Source organism: Bos javanicus, chromosome 19 (genome assembly GCF_032452875.1).
Source record: "Bos javanicus breed banteng chromosome 19, ARS-OSU_banteng_1.0, whole genome shotgun sequence".
In the NCBI taxonomy this organism is placed as follows: domain Eukaryota; kingdom Metazoa; phylum Chordata; class Mammalia; order Artiodactyla; family Bovidae; genus Bos; species Bos javanicus.
The window spans coordinates 53,750,825-53,767,309 of record NC_083886.1 but is presented as its reverse complement, the minus strand read 5'-3'; the positions used below and the strand labels follow the sequence as shown (position 1 = coordinate 53,767,309).

General features: G+C 44.6%; 1 protein-coding gene across 1 annotated transcript in view; it reads left to right on the top strand.

Moving 5' to 3' along the window:
- The window catches only part of LOC133232783 (E3 ubiquitin-protein ligase RNF213-like), a 129,217-nt gene extending 114,871 nt beyond the window's left edge, over positions 1–14,346 (top strand). Inside the window, 13 exon segments of the mRNA XM_061392638.1 lie at positions 716–875; positions 2,340–2,508; positions 4,417–4,508; positions 5,123–5,374; positions 6,828–6,960; positions 7,307–7,390; positions 7,917–8,097; positions 8,526–8,727; positions 9,768–9,845; positions 10,727–10,921; positions 11,342–11,431; positions 11,525–11,703; positions 13,317–14,346. Of these exon segments, the coding sequence (XP_061248622.1) occupies positions 716–875; positions 2,340–2,508; positions 4,417–4,508; positions 5,123–5,374; positions 6,828–6,960; positions 7,307–7,390; positions 7,917–8,097; positions 8,526–8,727; positions 9,768–9,845; positions 10,727–10,921; positions 11,342–11,431; positions 11,525–11,703; positions 13,317–13,470 (1,969 nt within the window). The 3' untranslated portion in view covers positions 13,471–14,346.
- Positions 14,347–16,485: the final 2,139 nt, after the last annotated feature.

Below are 16,485 nucleotides of genomic sequence, written 5' to 3'. Positions count from 1 at the left end.
CTGCCAAACCTGCCTTCAGCCTCAGTGTTTGTCCTTTGCACACCGACCAGCTCCACCACTGTAACAGTGGAGTGGCACACACTGCTCCTGTAAAGTGACATCCTCCAGATACTTGGTGGCTTTTCGGATATGCATCCCCTCAATGGCCGGGGCGGTATGTTTTTAAAGTGAATCTTTATTTGCGTGATTGTGTGGGGTTTTCTGGGTCAAGTGAATGCTGAACCATTTTTAGAGGTCATCTCAGGGCTGCTTATCAGAAAGGCTTATTTTATTTTTATACTAAGTTGATGTACAATACTATATAAGTTACAAGTGTGCAGTATTGTAATTCACGATTTTAAAGGCTATATTCCATTTATAGTTATAAAATATTGGCTATATTGCCTGTGTTGTACAATATATCCTTGTAGCTTATTTTATACATAATAGTTTGTACCTCAAACCCCCTACTATTATATTGCCCCTCTTCCCCCCCACTAGTCTCACAAACAGCCACTTTATACTGTTGTGGGCTTTTGGTCAGCCAGAAGGGGCTGTCTATAAAGAAAAAGACTCGGAAAAGTGGTCTAGGCTTATTACAATCAGTAACTTTCAGCATCATTTTCTTCAAGACCGTGAACCTGGTCTCTCAGTCCTGAGACTCTGAAATGCGCCCCCAGAGCCAGAAGAAATTATCTTCTTCAGCCTTCACCCTGTCTTCTCTCGTCCTTTCCAGTGACACCACAGACAGAACTCAAACTGGCCACGTGCTGGGAAACCCACCACCCAGAGGTGCGCCCGTGGTATCTGACCGACAGATGTCCCCAGTGGTCTTCCTTCTCATCCGGCTACTCACTCATCTGGCTATGCTTCTGGGAGCCACCCAGAGTCCCCAGGTAGAGCATTGTACTGCCCAACCATGTACTAGTTTCTATGGTAGTTTTTTTATAGTGAATCCTTTTGTCTAAAAAGCCCTACCCAGTTCCTGGGAAGGCTCTGAAGGGTACTGCTGGTTTTATTGTGACTAACCCTGTTCCACTCGAGTTCTCTGATTTTGCCCCTTGAAACACAAGACTACTTCCTATGTCTGCATGCTGAGAGGTTTCTGTTGTGCCCTTACTGACATCAGAAGCAGAAACTACTTAGGAAGTGTGGAACATCTGAGCGCAGAAGTACTTGGATAAGGGGAAAGACAGATCAATGAATCTGTCCACTCTTTCCTTTCAGAGAGTGTGAATGTATTGCTTCTCTGATAACTAAGTATCCTTTTCCAGTAGAAACAAGGAACTATTTTCTTATACCTCTTTGAAGTTCCAATCTGTGGTTCAAGAGGTTCTCGTGAATTAGCATGGTACTGGCAATAGTAACACATAAGGAGTGTTTTACAATATAAAACAAATCTCATTAACCTACATTTATCTGTGTATGTAGGTCCAGATGGAATATGTTGAAACCTGATACCAATCCTTTTTTTTCCATGGAAGGAGTAAAGCTTATTCTAAATGTAACTCATTGGAAGTTTAAAAAAGAAGGATACCATTGTAAAAGATAACTAACAGGGTGATATAAAGATGAACTCAATTAACCATATATGATACCAATTCTTTACTTAGATTTTGGATGGATATTGAATTTAGAATTAAAAGTTTTATATAAAAACACTTTAAAATGTTCAATTGCGATCAAAATTTAAATAAAAATTTATCATTATTTAAACCATTTTAATCTGAATTTTTAATTGTCATTCTTGTAATTTGTACTTTGACTTTTAACTTTTAATCATTTAAAATGTTTAGTAAATCATTTAAATAGTTGAAAAATATGAAATAGAAAGTTCTAGCCACTTTCTGTGGATTTCAAATAAGGGGCGTTACCTAATGCACAACACAATGTAAAATTCACAAATCCTAATTTTCCCACTGTGGCCTATGGTGGTAAGGGGAAATACTTGTCAGATTATGTAAAGACAGCTTTTAATGAACTCTGTGTCTCTGGTCCACACCTGGGATTGGAGAGGCTAAAATAACGATGATTTTACCTGTGTCTTTTCTGTGACTCTGGGGAAGAAAGAAAGAGCATGCTGAGTTTTCTCTCAGTTAATTAACTATGAGAGCAAAAAGTTTAGGCTTTTAAAATTCTGTATTTCACATTGACAATATAGAAGGCAGTCATTTTCAGACTGTAGTCATTTCTGCTCCTCAGCTTTCTGTCGCCTGTGCTGTTTGAATCTCGCTGACATCCCTCCTAGAGACTGTTCTCTGGCTCGAAACTGGCTCTTCACCCCTCCTGACCTCTCCTAAACTTGCCATCCCCTCCACAAACAAGACCTTGCTTGACATTTTGTCCCCTTGCCCCCACAGGACTTGATGAACATCATCAAACCTCCAGTGTCGGATCCAAAAAGGTTTCTACAGCAGCACATCCAGAGAGACCTGGAGCAGCTAATGAACACACTGGGGAGGAGTGCGGACGAGACCGCCAGCGTGGTGCACCTCGTCCTGTGCCGCCTTCTCCAAGAGCAGGGCCACAGTGAGGAGCTGGGCACGGGGCCAGGGTGTGGGGCACAGCCAGCAGAGGAAGCAGGGCACTCCTCGACCCCAGAAGGAGATGAGGGGGAAGCAGGAAGACGTGCACTTTCCAGAGAGTCGGGGAGGGGAGGACCTGCCTGGCCTTTCCATTGACCCCCTGCTGGTGTGAGTGTATTTGGGAGGCTTTAGCTTCAAAAGTCAGCCTTGGATGTAGTTCAGCCACTGCATGGGGAACACAGGGCATCCAAAAGAGGTGATGTGTGTTAAAGAAACATCAAAGAGACTAATGTTTGATAAGCGCTTGGAACTTGGCTTCTTTCAATTGTACATCTCTCCCATTTTTTTGGTGGGGGTGGGGGGAGGACAGCATTTGCTTTTCCTTAAAAAATGCTGTAGTGGGCTTGTTGCCAAAAGTGGGGTCTGGCAGCTCACCACCCAAAAGCCGTAAAGAGGCCAACTTGGTGAAAAGAAAAGTTTTCTTTATTTAGCATGCCAGCAGTGGGCAGCAGGCAGGGGTAAGGAAGAGGATGGCTGGTAGATGTCTTACCAAAGGCCGACTCCCTTCTCTGACAACTAGTAGGCAAAAGCTTTTATAAGTGAAAGGAGGGGACTACATACAGAAGCAGGACAGTCAGCTGTGACAGTACTCTTGAAATTGGTCATCGATGGTCTGATTATCATCATCATGATTGTCTTGTACAGTTAATCTTCAGTTGCAGGGTAGATTTGTTTCCATTTCTTTGAAGCCAACTCTCAGAATTGTGGCAGCTTATGTCATGGCTCAGTATGGTCATCATGTGGTTAATTTCTCCAACTGGGGTTTCAGTATCTATAAGAGAGCTCATAGAATATGTCTCAGAATATTATCTATAACCCTTAAGAAGGAACTAAAGGTCCTTGATTATGCTTAATGACTACATTATTATTATTTGGCCTCCGATGACTGTTTTCCTCTGTTTCTGTATTTTATCATTTCTCTGATTAAACTTATTCTCTGGCTAAAGTTTCTCCACAGACAAGGCAGGCAGAGGACAAGAGTGGCCCATTTACCATAGTGTCCTGACCCATTTCAGCTTGATTTAATACGTGTCATGTCCACAATTTGTTCCATTAAAAAACAGGCTAACAACTATTATGATCACTGAGCTAATTTTTTAGTTTAAAATTTAAAATCCACCCAGAAAGAAAAGGTCTGTAAGACAAATTAATAAGAGGGTTATCTGAGTGCTGGAATTAAGATCAGTTTTGTTTTCTTTTTGTTTATTTGCAAAACTCTTTTAAAATTACCACTCTAATGAAAATATTATTTAAAATAACAACAACGATTGAAACTTCTGCCATATGGCAAGAAAATCCACTTCAGGGGCTTTTTTTTTTTTTTTTGCCATAAACCAACATCAGCACAGATTTACCCATTTAGCAAAATCAGATTTTAAGTCTGTCATTCTGGTGTGATTTCACACCAGGTAAGTTCAGCCAAATTCATAGTGACAAAGTGACCAAATTCTAGAAGCACACTGACAGTTTCTACAGCACTCTGCATCACATGGACACCCACAGGGTCCTGCCTCCATCTCCAAGCCCAGGTGGCAGCAGTTGAGACCCTGGTTACCGTTATTTTGACCCTGGGCTTCTGATTTCCAGTATTGGTCCTTTCAGTAATTTTGTTCAGAATAGCTTTAAGATGATAATTATGTGCTTAGAGATTTTAGAGTTTGAAGTATCTTCTCAAAGATCATAAGTTTGGTGTTAGCATCAGGAAACATTTTTAAATGTTCAGGTTACTTTTGGAAAAAATATGTGCCCCTGCTCCCAAAAGGAGCATTATTTCAATTGAACATTTCTTTAGCATTTAGGCAGACTGCTGTGGTTTTTGTTTCTAGGGTAACACACACATTTTTCTTTGTAGGCTCTTCAGATTTTGATGCAGAATTGTCAACCAGAGAAGAGAGGAACAGGTGGGAAAAGCTAGTTGAGACTATTATTCTGCATGAACTAGAGGTAAGTGACGAGTAGCTATGGGGCTACTTTGGGAAAGTGCAGGAAGGTGTTTCTGTGGCCTCTGCTGAGCCCTCGGTCTGTTGTCTCTTCTGCAAGTGTCCCTTAGAGACAGAAACCCTAGGCTAAGTCACAGATTTAGGTGTTCTCTATTTGGTCACCCCACCCTCCTGTTGCCCTCTCCCCCATCCTGTCCCCTCCCGAGGTGGGCCGGTATGTCAAGTTGGGGAATTACTGGGAATCCAGAATGCCAGCAGTCCTTTTCTCTCCACTACTTTTTATAGCAGAACGTGTGAGCAAGAGGCAGAGAAATAAACCCTGTCAGATAAGAATGTTACTGAGAGTAACTAAGCCCATCGGGAAATATAAATCAGCAAGTATTCAAAATAATAGTAATAAAATATAGGTGTCTGAGACTCATTCTGTTTGGAGAGACAAAAACCTGCAAATAAGGAACATATAAATTATGATAAAGATAGGAAATGTGACTATTTGATTACAGGCTAAAACAAGGAGGGCAGCCTCCCAAATCAGCCCACTGGTAAGGTCACACTAGGTATCCAGTCCATCTGAAGTAGCATCTCACTTCCAGATCCCATGTCGCTTTCCTCACCTAGTATCTAGATAAAACCCTCCTGGCAGTGAACGCTCAGATCAGCCAAGATGAGCGCATCAGCTCCAACCCTGTGGCCAAAATCGTGTATGGTGACCCAGTGACCTTCCTGCCCCACCTGCCCAAGAATAGCATGGTTCACTGCTCTAAGATGTGGAGCTGCAGGAAAAGGATCACCATTGAGTACCTCCAGCACATCGTGGAGCAAAAGAACGGCAAAGAATCAGTGCCCATCCTCTGGAAGTTCCTGCAGAAGGTGAGGCTGCTTCGCTGTGACCACCACTTACATGTCCCCTGGAGATGTGAAGGCCCTGCTCTCATTTAGTCTGATCAGCCCTGAAAATGAGACAGCCATTAAACTACTTTGAGTTTTGAATAAAGTGTCTCTGGCAGAAGACTCAGGGATAGAGCAGAAATCTCCAAACATATCCATCTATATGAGTCATTTGAAACATAAAGTCACAGGTGAAACATATACACGAATTGGAATTAGCAGGAATCTGTAAAGTTCTTGAGGGCCAGGAGGGTTTCTCCCAATCACTAAGAAAAAATAGAATAAAATCTTTCCTTTGTCTGTTCATCTTCATTCCCCAGTGCCTGGAGCAGTTAGTCTCCAAATGAGTGTCTGTTGAATGAAAAAACTTTAGTTAAGAATGCATAGCCAAAATCAAACAAAAAATTTTCCCTGTTCCTGAACCATTCAGAGGGAGGGTGGTGATAGGATTGGAGGAAACAGAGTAGTAACACAGTAACATGTGCATCATACCTTTTAGAGCCAGAATTATACACTGTCCTAACTTTAATCCATTTGAACTCTTATTTTCTACAACAGATTTTCTAATCATTTCCCTCCATGCACCAGTATTTGCAGTCTAGCAAGAAGTAAGATGATGCAGAAATTTTGGTGGGTCAGTTAAAGAAAATGGATTCCCAGTGGGAAGGCCATCATGATAACACTCTGATCTGTCACTGGTGTGCTCAGGTCCATTAAACTGAAGAAGCATAGGTCTTAGGTCTTCAGAATGACACTGGATCATCACTAAGCATCATTGCCTATATGCTTCATCTTCTTGTTCTCAGGAGTGCCTCTCCACACCCAGCCCATCTCATGGGCCCAAGAGGCTGTTTTCTTTCATCAGCGTCTGGCCAACACATTTGATGTGTCAGCCGCACAAGTTTGCTTCTTGACCCTTAGAGGGTAGAACACTGGCCAACACATTGTAAGCAGTCGCTAGGTACTTGCTGAGAGAATGATTTGGCCTATTAACCCATTTGCAAGTATTATGATGTGTTATCATCTAAAATGGCACATTGACCATGCTGCTGCTGCTGCTGCTAAGTCGCTTCAGTCATGTCCGAATCTGCGACCCCATAGATGGCAGCCCACTAGGCTCCTCTGTCCTTGGGATTCTCCAGGCAAGAATACTGGAGTGGGTTGCCATTTCCTTCTCCAATGCATGAAAGTGAAAAGTGAAAGTGAAGTCGCTCAGTCATTCCCAATTCTTAGTGACCCCATGGACTACAGCCTACCAGGCTCCTCCGTCCATAGGATTTTCCAGGCAAGAGTACTGGAGTGGGGTGCCATTGCCTTCTCCACATTGACTGTATTAAACTACAAATACATGGCCTGAGCCAGCCACAAAGTCTGTTTCCCAGTATCATTATGTAGATATGTTAAAAAGTGTTCCCGGTGTTCTTCCCTTCTCTAGGAAGCAGAACTGAGACTGGTAAAATTCTTGCCTGAGGTTTTGGAGCTGCAAAGGAATCTAGTGAAACGATTCCAGAATGTTTCAGAAGTTGAGTACAAATCCATCCGAAGTTTCATTAGCAGTCACCATTCAGGTAAGGCTCTGCTCTCACAGGGCATCAGGACTACCCCTGTGGTACAAAGAATTGGTCCAACTCAGGGGCTCCAGTTCAGGGCTAATGTGTGTTCTGTATCCTAAGCTTGTAGCATGAAGCAGTGGGTGCTGTGAATGCCTGGGACACATTAGAGGCTTTTGCTGTAGCAGTCCAGAATCTCCCTCTCTCTTTCTGGTTCCTTAAACTCAGCTTTAGTTTAAACAGCATTTAGAGTGTGTTGGTGATGATATGAAGGTGGGGGTCAAAGATCAAGTAATTCTGTTGGTTTGACCTAGATAGGAGTAGGTGTTATCTTGGAGTTCTTAAAAAGTGTTTTGTTTGCTAGATGGGCTGAAGAAGTTAGCCCTCAGTAGAATCACTATCTTTCTGTCAACATGGAACAAGCTGAGGCGATCGCTGGAGACCAATGGTAAGTCAACTCCCCTTTAATACTAAACATTACAGGAGCACCTCTCTGAAGGCCTATTCTCTCCAGTCTAGCAAGCTTCAGGAGTTGGTGATGGACAGGGAAGCCTGGCGTCCATGGGGTCGCAAAGAGTCAGACACGACTGAGAGGCTGAACTGAGCTGAGCTGAACTCTGCCTTTTCTGTGTGTGCACAGCACCATGCTGTGTGCCTCTAATGCTGAACTCTTGTGGGGGTGTCTGATGAGTGAATAACATATCAGAAAGAACAACCCCTCAGTCCTCTAAAGTCCTATAAATTCAGAATAAATTATAAAATCAAAGTAAAGTATATAAAATCAAAAAGGAGCTGAGAATATTTCAAACTTGTCAGCACATAAAAGAGACGTGGAAGACAGAAGCACCCTTGGTTCCCAGCTCTGTTCTGTTGAGGGGGCTTCTGCGTTGCTCGCCTTCCCACCGTGGTAGGCTCCCAGTCCTGAGGCTATGAAAGAAACAGCAGGGAGGTGACTGCCCCTCTGTCGTTTAAAGGTGAGATCAAGCTGCCTAAAGACTACTGCAGCTCCGACCTGGATCTGGACACTGACTTGGAAGTCATCCTGCCTCGCCGCCAGGGCCGGGGCCTTTGTTCCACTGCCTTAGTCAGCTACTTGATTAACTTGCACAATGAAATTGTCTATGCGGTAGAGAAGTTCTCCAAAGAAGACAACAGGTAAGCATGCAGGCCGACAGCAGGGGACGCTCTTTCAGCACAGGAAGTCGTTTCTGGGGGGAACAAACAGGAAAATAGGGTCACGAGACCTAGAGACAGCAAGCCAGGCTTCAGGTCTTTCTTAAACAGAAACCCCTTCAGCTACACTCACAAGTGTCACCGATTTGCGTGTCCCTTCACCTGCACATTGGAGAAGGAAATGGCAACCCACTCCAGTGTTCTTGCCTGGAGAATCCCAGGGACGGGGAGCCTGGTGGGCTGCCGTCTATGGGGTCGCACAGAGTCAGACACGACTGAAGCGACTTAGCAGCAGCAGCAGCAGCAGCAGCACCTGCACAGCCTGTGGCAACGTCAGACAGGAGCTGGCTCTGCATGGACAGGCCACGTGCACCTCACTGGGACCCTGAGCTCTGTCTGTCTGTCCCCAGCTACTCCGTCGATGCCTCTGAGATTGCCGACCTGCACGTCATTAGCTACGAAGTGGAGCGGGACCTGATTCCACTGATTCTCTCCAACTGCCAGTACCAAGTGGAGCAGGGTGGGGAGACCCTGCAGGAGTTTGACCTGGAGAAGATCCAGCGCCAGATCATCAGCCGCTTCCTTCAGGGCAAGCCTAGGCTGACCCTCAAGGCAAGGTTGACCTGCTGTATTGACGTGGCCCACATGTCCATGGTCCACATGTCTGTGGTCTGTGTGTCTGTTTTGCAAAAGTTGCCTCAAGTGTGGCTTTGATCACAGCGATTTCAGAATGAGGAGGGATCCTCTGGACCCTTCGTCCACACTCCCAGTATCTGTGACCACACCTGCATTCAGGGCCAACAGCTCTGCAGAGTTGTCTGTACATCCAATCCACACCTCAGTACCCCAAGGGTGACTGCAGGTCTCAGTGAACTTAGTCCAGATTTCTCTGCCGTAGTTAATGGCACCACCAGCCACCCACACTGAACCTCATTGTTTTTCCCCTTTTCCTTTAGTCTGCAAACACAGTCTGTCATCTCTACCATCAGGCGCCTTCATTTCACCAACCAGCCCGCTGCTCTAGTTCAAAGCATCTGTCCTTAAGCTCCACTGCTGCAGTAGCTCCCAACCAGTCCCTGTCTTCAGGCTCTTTAGGCCACATTTCTAACATCCAGAAATGCATCTCTCCATCCACTTCCCCGCATTGAATCCCATGACCGCACAGGCTGGATCACTCTCCCTTCCCCGAATGCAGCCTGCACTGTGCTTGTTGCTTCCAGGTCCAGTCAAAGGTGTGGTACTTCGTTCTGTTTATGCTTCTTCCCTGCCTGCAGTTAGGCGGCGAACTGTTCGAGCTCAAGCCTAATTCATTCTGCTCTGTCAGCTGAGTGCCCCTCGCTCACGGTCTGTGCTCAGTGTGTCAGCACCATGTCCTCACGACCTGCCTGCACTGGTGGCTCGAGGGCCACAGAATACTATGTGACAGTGTCTGCTTGGCCATGGCGGGCAGGCTGGGCTCCTCACTGTGTCACTGTTTCCATAGCTTCCAGGATAAACACACACATCATGAGGCAACAAGGAGCTGCCAGCTTTGCCGGGTGATGCACTGAAATCCCTGGGACTACCACTGAGTCTCGGCTCAGGCATATATTGTCATCTGATGGAAACCTCCACAGTGGATTCCATTTCCAGTCTTTTTCTTTCCCCTTTAGGGATTACCCACTCTGGTATACAGACGGGACTGGAACTATGAGCATCTCTTCATGGACATCAAGAACAAAATGCCACAGGTGATGATCAACCTTATTTGCATGTGCCTCCGTCTTACCAGAGTGTTTCCATCCACATTAGGACTCTTCTGCCTTTACTCGAGGCATTTGCTGTGAGCACCAAAGAGTTTCAGGGCCTCCCTCTGTTCCAGGTTCAGTGATTTTTTTTTTCCAGAGGGCAAATAGGATAGCAAATCAGTAGAAGTTCTATTTTTGTCATAAATCCTTTTAAAAAGTAGTTATTTATTTTGGCTGCATTGGGTTAGTTGCCCCATGAGGGACTTTTTGCATCATAAGAGAACTTTCATTGCAAGGCACAGACTCACTAGTTGTGGCACACGAGATCCTGAATGCATGGGGGCAGTAGCTGCAGCACGTGGGCTTGGTTGCTCCATGGCATGTGGCATCTTAGCTCCCGGACCAGGGATAGAACCCGCATCCCTGAATTGCAAGGCGGAATCTTAACCACTGGACCACCAGGGAAGTCCCAGCCGAAGTTTTTCTCATTGAGTATAAACAGATTGAAGTCTTGTGCTTGTAGATTTTAGAGATGATGTCATGACTGTGTATGCTGAGGCAAAAGGTCCAGAGACTTACTTATTCCTGCTTTTCTGATTTATGCATGTTGTGTGTGTTTGTGGGGGCTGTATATCTGTGTGATGTGTATGTGTGTCCATATTCATATCCTCACAAAGTTGATTTGAACATTCAACGAGTTCATCTCTCTTTCTGTAATATACCTGAATATTGCTTCACTTAAGAAGCACCAAGTGCAGACTACTGCTGTTTTTAGAGAGCCTGTCCCATTCCGTGGCCTTGGCAGTGAAGAAGATAAGACTCTTGCAGGGTAGCGGTGCACAGCATGCCCCAACTGTGGACCCATCCTGCTTTTGACTTCCTAGAGTCCCCTCCCCAACTCGGCCATCACTGCCATCAGAGGACAACTGCAGTCCTACAGTGACGCCTGTGAAGCTCTGTCTGCCACAGAAGTCACGTTGGGATTTCTGAGCGCAGCTGGTGGGGATCCAGACATGCACTTAAATGTGTATATCCAAGACATGCTGAAGATGGGCGATCCAACCTCACTGGTTTCAAAGGTGGGTCTCGTGTCTGGACTCTTCCAAAGGAAATCATCATTGTCCCTCTATCGTTTCCCCACTTCCTACTGGGATACACCCCCCAGGGGTACCAATATATGCAGCCCCTGAAAAGGAGGTGAGGCGAGAATACCCCCTCACCCAGCCAGTCTACAGTGTAAACAGAACACGTTGACAGGAGACACAGAGACGTACTTGGAATGTACGGATCTCAGAACCACAAGTCTGCCGAGGTGTGCGTGCAGACTGCGTGCCACTGGCGGACCCTGAGATGCTACGAGTGGGAGAGGGCTTTCAGAGACATCTTGGAGATGAAGCAGGGAACACGAAACAGAGGTGGCCTCCACAGTGAGGGACGTGGAACTGGTGCAGGGCCGAATGAAAACAGGGCCTCCAATCAGGAGTTCTGCTCTCTTGCAGGCCTTCAATAGATGCCAGTTAAAACACATCATTGCGCTCTGGCGTATCCTCTCTGCCCACAAGTCTGAACTGATGCTTCGACAGGAAAAAGTGAGTCTGGCCTCTACCTGTCCTCCTGGACCCAGGGAGCCGAGTGTTCCCTTCCCAGGCTTCCATGTGTCACTTATTCTTCTTTCATTACAGGAGCCATTTGGGGAAATTGATTCAAGGTACAAAGCTGATCTCAACCCTGAAAATGCTAAGCTGCTCAACACCTTCCTGAATCATATTGGCCTGGAGGCTTTCCTCCTGGATCTTCACGACATGATGATCCTGAAGCTAAAAAACCCCAAGGCCACAGAGAATTTCAACCCTGAGTGGAGGTACGGACTTGTAGGCACACAAGCACAAACACACACACTTTGCCTAGGAAGGTGCACACAACATTCTTCCACGTCTTCCAACATCTTCCACAAACATGAAAATCTTCATGCAGAACTTGGTTTCCTGATGATTTACCATTACCAATTGCAAGAGTCATATATTCTCAATACGACAAGTAGAAGTACTATGTCAGAGAGATGTGCATTTTAAATTTGATAGAAAGAACTACATTAATGTATAATGTATAAGAATGCCCACACTGGATATTATCCATCTTTTATACTTCTACCCATCTAATGAGCCAAAATTGGTATTTCATTTTTCCTAGTACTTTCTTATTTATTGGTGAAGCTAAACATATTTATCAGCCATTTGTATATCTTCCTCCGAATTGCCTCTTGATATACTTTGGCTGTTTTTTCTTTTGGGTTATTTGTCTTTTTCTTAATATTTTACCTGTTATGTTACAAGTGCTGTAGCTCAGTCTTTAATTTTATGAAGCCAAATCTGAGAGAATTTTCCTACAGAGACTCTAGGAAAATATACCTCTAAGGGTCTTATCGCTTTTGAACTGTGGTGTTGGAGAAGACTCTTGAGAGTTCCTTGGATTGCAAGGAGATCAACCAGTCCGTCCTAAAGGAGATCAGTCCTGGGTGTTCTTTGGTAGGACTGATGTTGAAGCTGAAACTCTAATACTTTGGCCACCTGATGCTAAGAGCTGACTCATTTGAAAAGACCCTGATGCTGGGAAAGATTGAGGGCAGGAGGAGAAGGGGACGACCGAGGATGAAATGGTTGGATGGCATCACTGACTTGATGGACCTGGGTTTGGGTGGACTCCAGGAGTTGGTGATAGACAGGGAGGCCTGGTGTGCTGCGATTCATGGGGTCGCAAAGAGTCGGACTCGACTGAGTGATTGAACTGAACTGAAGGGTCTTCTACCAAGGTTATAAAATATTCTCCCATGTTTTTTCCTTGTTCTTTTATAGTTTTATATATTACATTTGTTTTGTTAACCAATTCATTTTTGTGTGTGGTCTGAAGTAGAAATTGCACTTTACTGTTTTTCTAAATAGATAATCAAATTCCAGTTTTCCTCACCGACATAGGGCTTCATAATTACTGTTTTCCTCCATTATGTTCTGTGGCATATGCCTATTAACATTTGTATTCTTTGATCTCATTCAAGAAATCTTTACTGGACTTTTTAGTGTAGGGAAAGATGATCACTTCTTAGAGAATTTATGGTCTTTGTTAATACAAATCATGAACTGGAATACAGCTTTATTTGAATGGTGAGGCTTTGTTTTTTATATAGCAGACGTATTACTAGAGTGCTTAGAACCATCTGGCTGGGCCCTTATCAAGGGGAGCTCCTTCCTGTAGAGTATGTGCACTCCAGGGAGGGGGCAGCAGGGATGTACTAGAACCTTGACCCCAAGATTCTAGTGCCAGGTCAGTAACTCAGCAGTTAGTTGTCTTTAAGCTAACTCTCAATACTACTGGCCTTAATAAGCACTTTAGTTCTGTGATGACCAAAAAACTGACCATTGATGGTCTCCTTATGTCACGTGACTATTTAATGCTGTCTATTGTTCCTTGGTTTTTCAGCCTGAGAGATACACTCGTGAGTTACATTGAGACTACAGACAGTGAAATTCCTCCTGAAATGGAATCTCAGTTCCCAGAAGAGATACTGCTTTCCAATTGTGTCGCTGTGTGGAAAATGGCTGCTGAACTGAAACGGAATCGACAAATGAGATAGAATGATTTCCTGTCTCTACAGGAGACTTGGGCAGAGAAGGCTCTTCCCTCCTCATGGGTGGGTGCTTAGAAGGAAAGCTGTGGGCACAGCACTAAATTTGAGACCAAGATGTGCTGTGCTGGCTGACAGCGTCTTGAGAACCAAGCTGTTTCAGGAACATGTGTATATTCAGAAACTTATCTCCTCATATTCGGAATTGGGAGGTGAGAACTGAAGATTACATGGAACTAGAATAAAGCACCATCCTCTAGGACAGACCAGGAGAGACTAAAAATAGCTTCTCAGCTTCACACATACAAACCTGTGCCCCAGGTGTCCTAGTCTCATTACCACGCGCGTACCCAGCACACCAGGCCCTGCTTCCTCAGACTACTGCATGCTGAGAGGGACGGAAAAGGGCCTTCTTTTCTAGTTTATTCTGCAGTCACAAAAGAGAATCTGGTTTTCTTCCTTCTTCCATTCCTTTAAATTCAGAGAATTGTACAAATATTTCTAGGTCTCCAGGAAGATACAAATACAAGTCAGGCCATTCTGCGAGTGCCTTGAGGCCGAACTAGCCAGCTCTCACCCATGCCCAGAAATGATTCACTGCCAAATTTCAAGGGTCAGAGCCCCAAGCTTTCATTGTGAGGAGCGCTGGGCCAAGAGTCAAGGACACTGTTGGTGTCTTAGTTTCCTCATCTACAAAATGAAAGGGCTGGATTGAAGGCCAGATTTCCTGCCAATTCTAGTATTCTAGTAAATTCTAAGTGAAAGTTGATCAGTGTGAATTTAGATCAAACGCATCGTTCTGGCATTTCTGGGGAAAGTTTTTGCTTCTATAGGATTCTGATAAATAAACAATAAAGCTCTTAGCATGGTCTTGATTTTCCCAAGTGTATGACTACCTGGTCCTTTCTTTGGGTCTCAGTCAAGGCACAGAAACAGACTCAGAATATACAACCAGGCAAGTTTCTGATAAAGGAAAAAGAGAATAGTCAACGCACCCCAAGCTTGTGCTGCTATTCTCACTGTAAGTGTTGTGTCGTATTTTCAAAATCCACTTGGTGCCTCTGACCTCTCTGGACTAATACCTGTTCCTGGGTAGCTCGGCACCTGTTAGCCCTGAGACAACAGTTGTTTACAAGTCAGAGGCAAATGTCTTTCATACACACTCTGAATAAGATGATGACTCAATCAACTTGAAATTGGGCCCACAGAATGGTGAGAGCTACAAAAATAGAAAATGCTTGCCAAGGACAATGTAGGCCCTTCAGCGCCACTGGAGGGAGCTGCAGAACAATCTGTGCTCCAATTTCATTATTTTGGTTTCTCTTCACTGTGGTTGAGGAAGGGAAGCACGGGGACCTAGGCTCTGATACCACATCCACTTGCATATAGTAACCTATGTTTATATAATAATTCTATGCAAAGGCACTCTTCCAGGAGTGGCAAAACACTGATTTAGGGGAAAACTGTATTTCTCTTCTAAAAAGGAGTTCCTCCAGGAGAGAACCCATGGTCTGGAACCATAGTAAGAGGAGGTGCTGATTCACAAGGAGATGTGCCCCCTGCTGCCCTAGATCTATCAAGTCCACCCACCTTCCCTTACTCTGTAGTTCCCACTGACTCTGCTTGACCTTCCCTTCCAGCCTACTCATTCTTGTTTCCATTCATGTTCATTCATCTGGACTTTTCGTGCTGCACAGTTCCTTCTGCTTTCAGCCCAAGAAGAAACAGTCACTACAGTGATGGTGACTTAACCTGAAAATCTTCACAACTGATCACTGTCTCCCTTCTTTCTAAGACCTTACTTTGTGTGTATATTATTTATCTTTCATCATTGGCTATAGGATTTCATCATGTGTTAATGGAGATAGTCATGCGCTAATCAGTTACTCCTCAGTTCAGTTCAGCTCAGTCGCTCAGTCATGTCCGACTCTTTGTGACCCCATGAATTGCAGCATGCCAGGCCTCCCTGTCCATCACCAACTCCCGGAGTTCACTCAAACTCACATCCATCGAGTCGGTGATGCCATCTAGCCATCTCATTCTCTGTCGTCCCCTTCTCCTCCTGCCCCCAATCCCTCCCAGCATCAGAGTCTTTTCCAATGAGTCAACTCTTCACATGAGGTGGCCAAAGTACTGGAGTTTCGGCTTTAGCATCAGTCCTTCTGAAGAACACCCAGGACTGATCTCTTTTAGAATGGACTGGTTGGATCTCCTTGCAGTCCATGGGACTCTCAAGAGTCTTCTCCAACACCACAGTTCAAAAGCATCCATTCTTCCACACTCAGCTTTCTTCACAGTCCAACTCTCGCATCCATACGTGACCACTGGAAAAACCATAGCCTTGACTAGATGGACCTTTGTTGGCAAAGTAATGTCTCTGCTTTTTAATATGCTATCTAGGTTGGTCATAACTTTCCTTCCAAGGAGTAAGCGTCTTTTAAAATCATGGCTGCAGTCACCATCTGCAGTGATTTTGGAGCCCAGAAAAATAAAGTATGTCACTGTTTCCACTGTCTCCCCATGTATTTGCCATGAAGTGATGGGACCAGATGCCATGATCTTAGTTATCTGAATGTTGAGCTTTAAGCCAACTTTTTCACTCTCCTCTTTCACTTTCATCAAGAGGCTTTTCAGTTCCTCTTCACTTTCTGCCATAAGGGTGGTGTCATCTGCATATCTGAGGTTATTGATATTTCTCCCGGCAATCTTGATTCCAGCTTGTGCTTCTTCCAGCCCTGCGTTTCTCATGATGTACTCTGCATATAAGTTAAATAAGCAGGGTGACAATGTATAGCCTTGACGTACTCCCTTTCCTATTTGGAACCAGTCTGTTTTCCATGTCCAGTTCTAACTGTTGCTTCCTGGCCTGCATATAGGTTTCTCAAGAGGCAGGTCAGGTGGTCTGGTATTCCCATCTCTTTCAGAATTTTCCACAGTTTATTTTGATCCACACAGTCAAAGGCTTTGGCATAGTCAATAAAGCAGAAGTAGATGTATTTCTTTTTTTTTTTTTTTCAGAGTTCT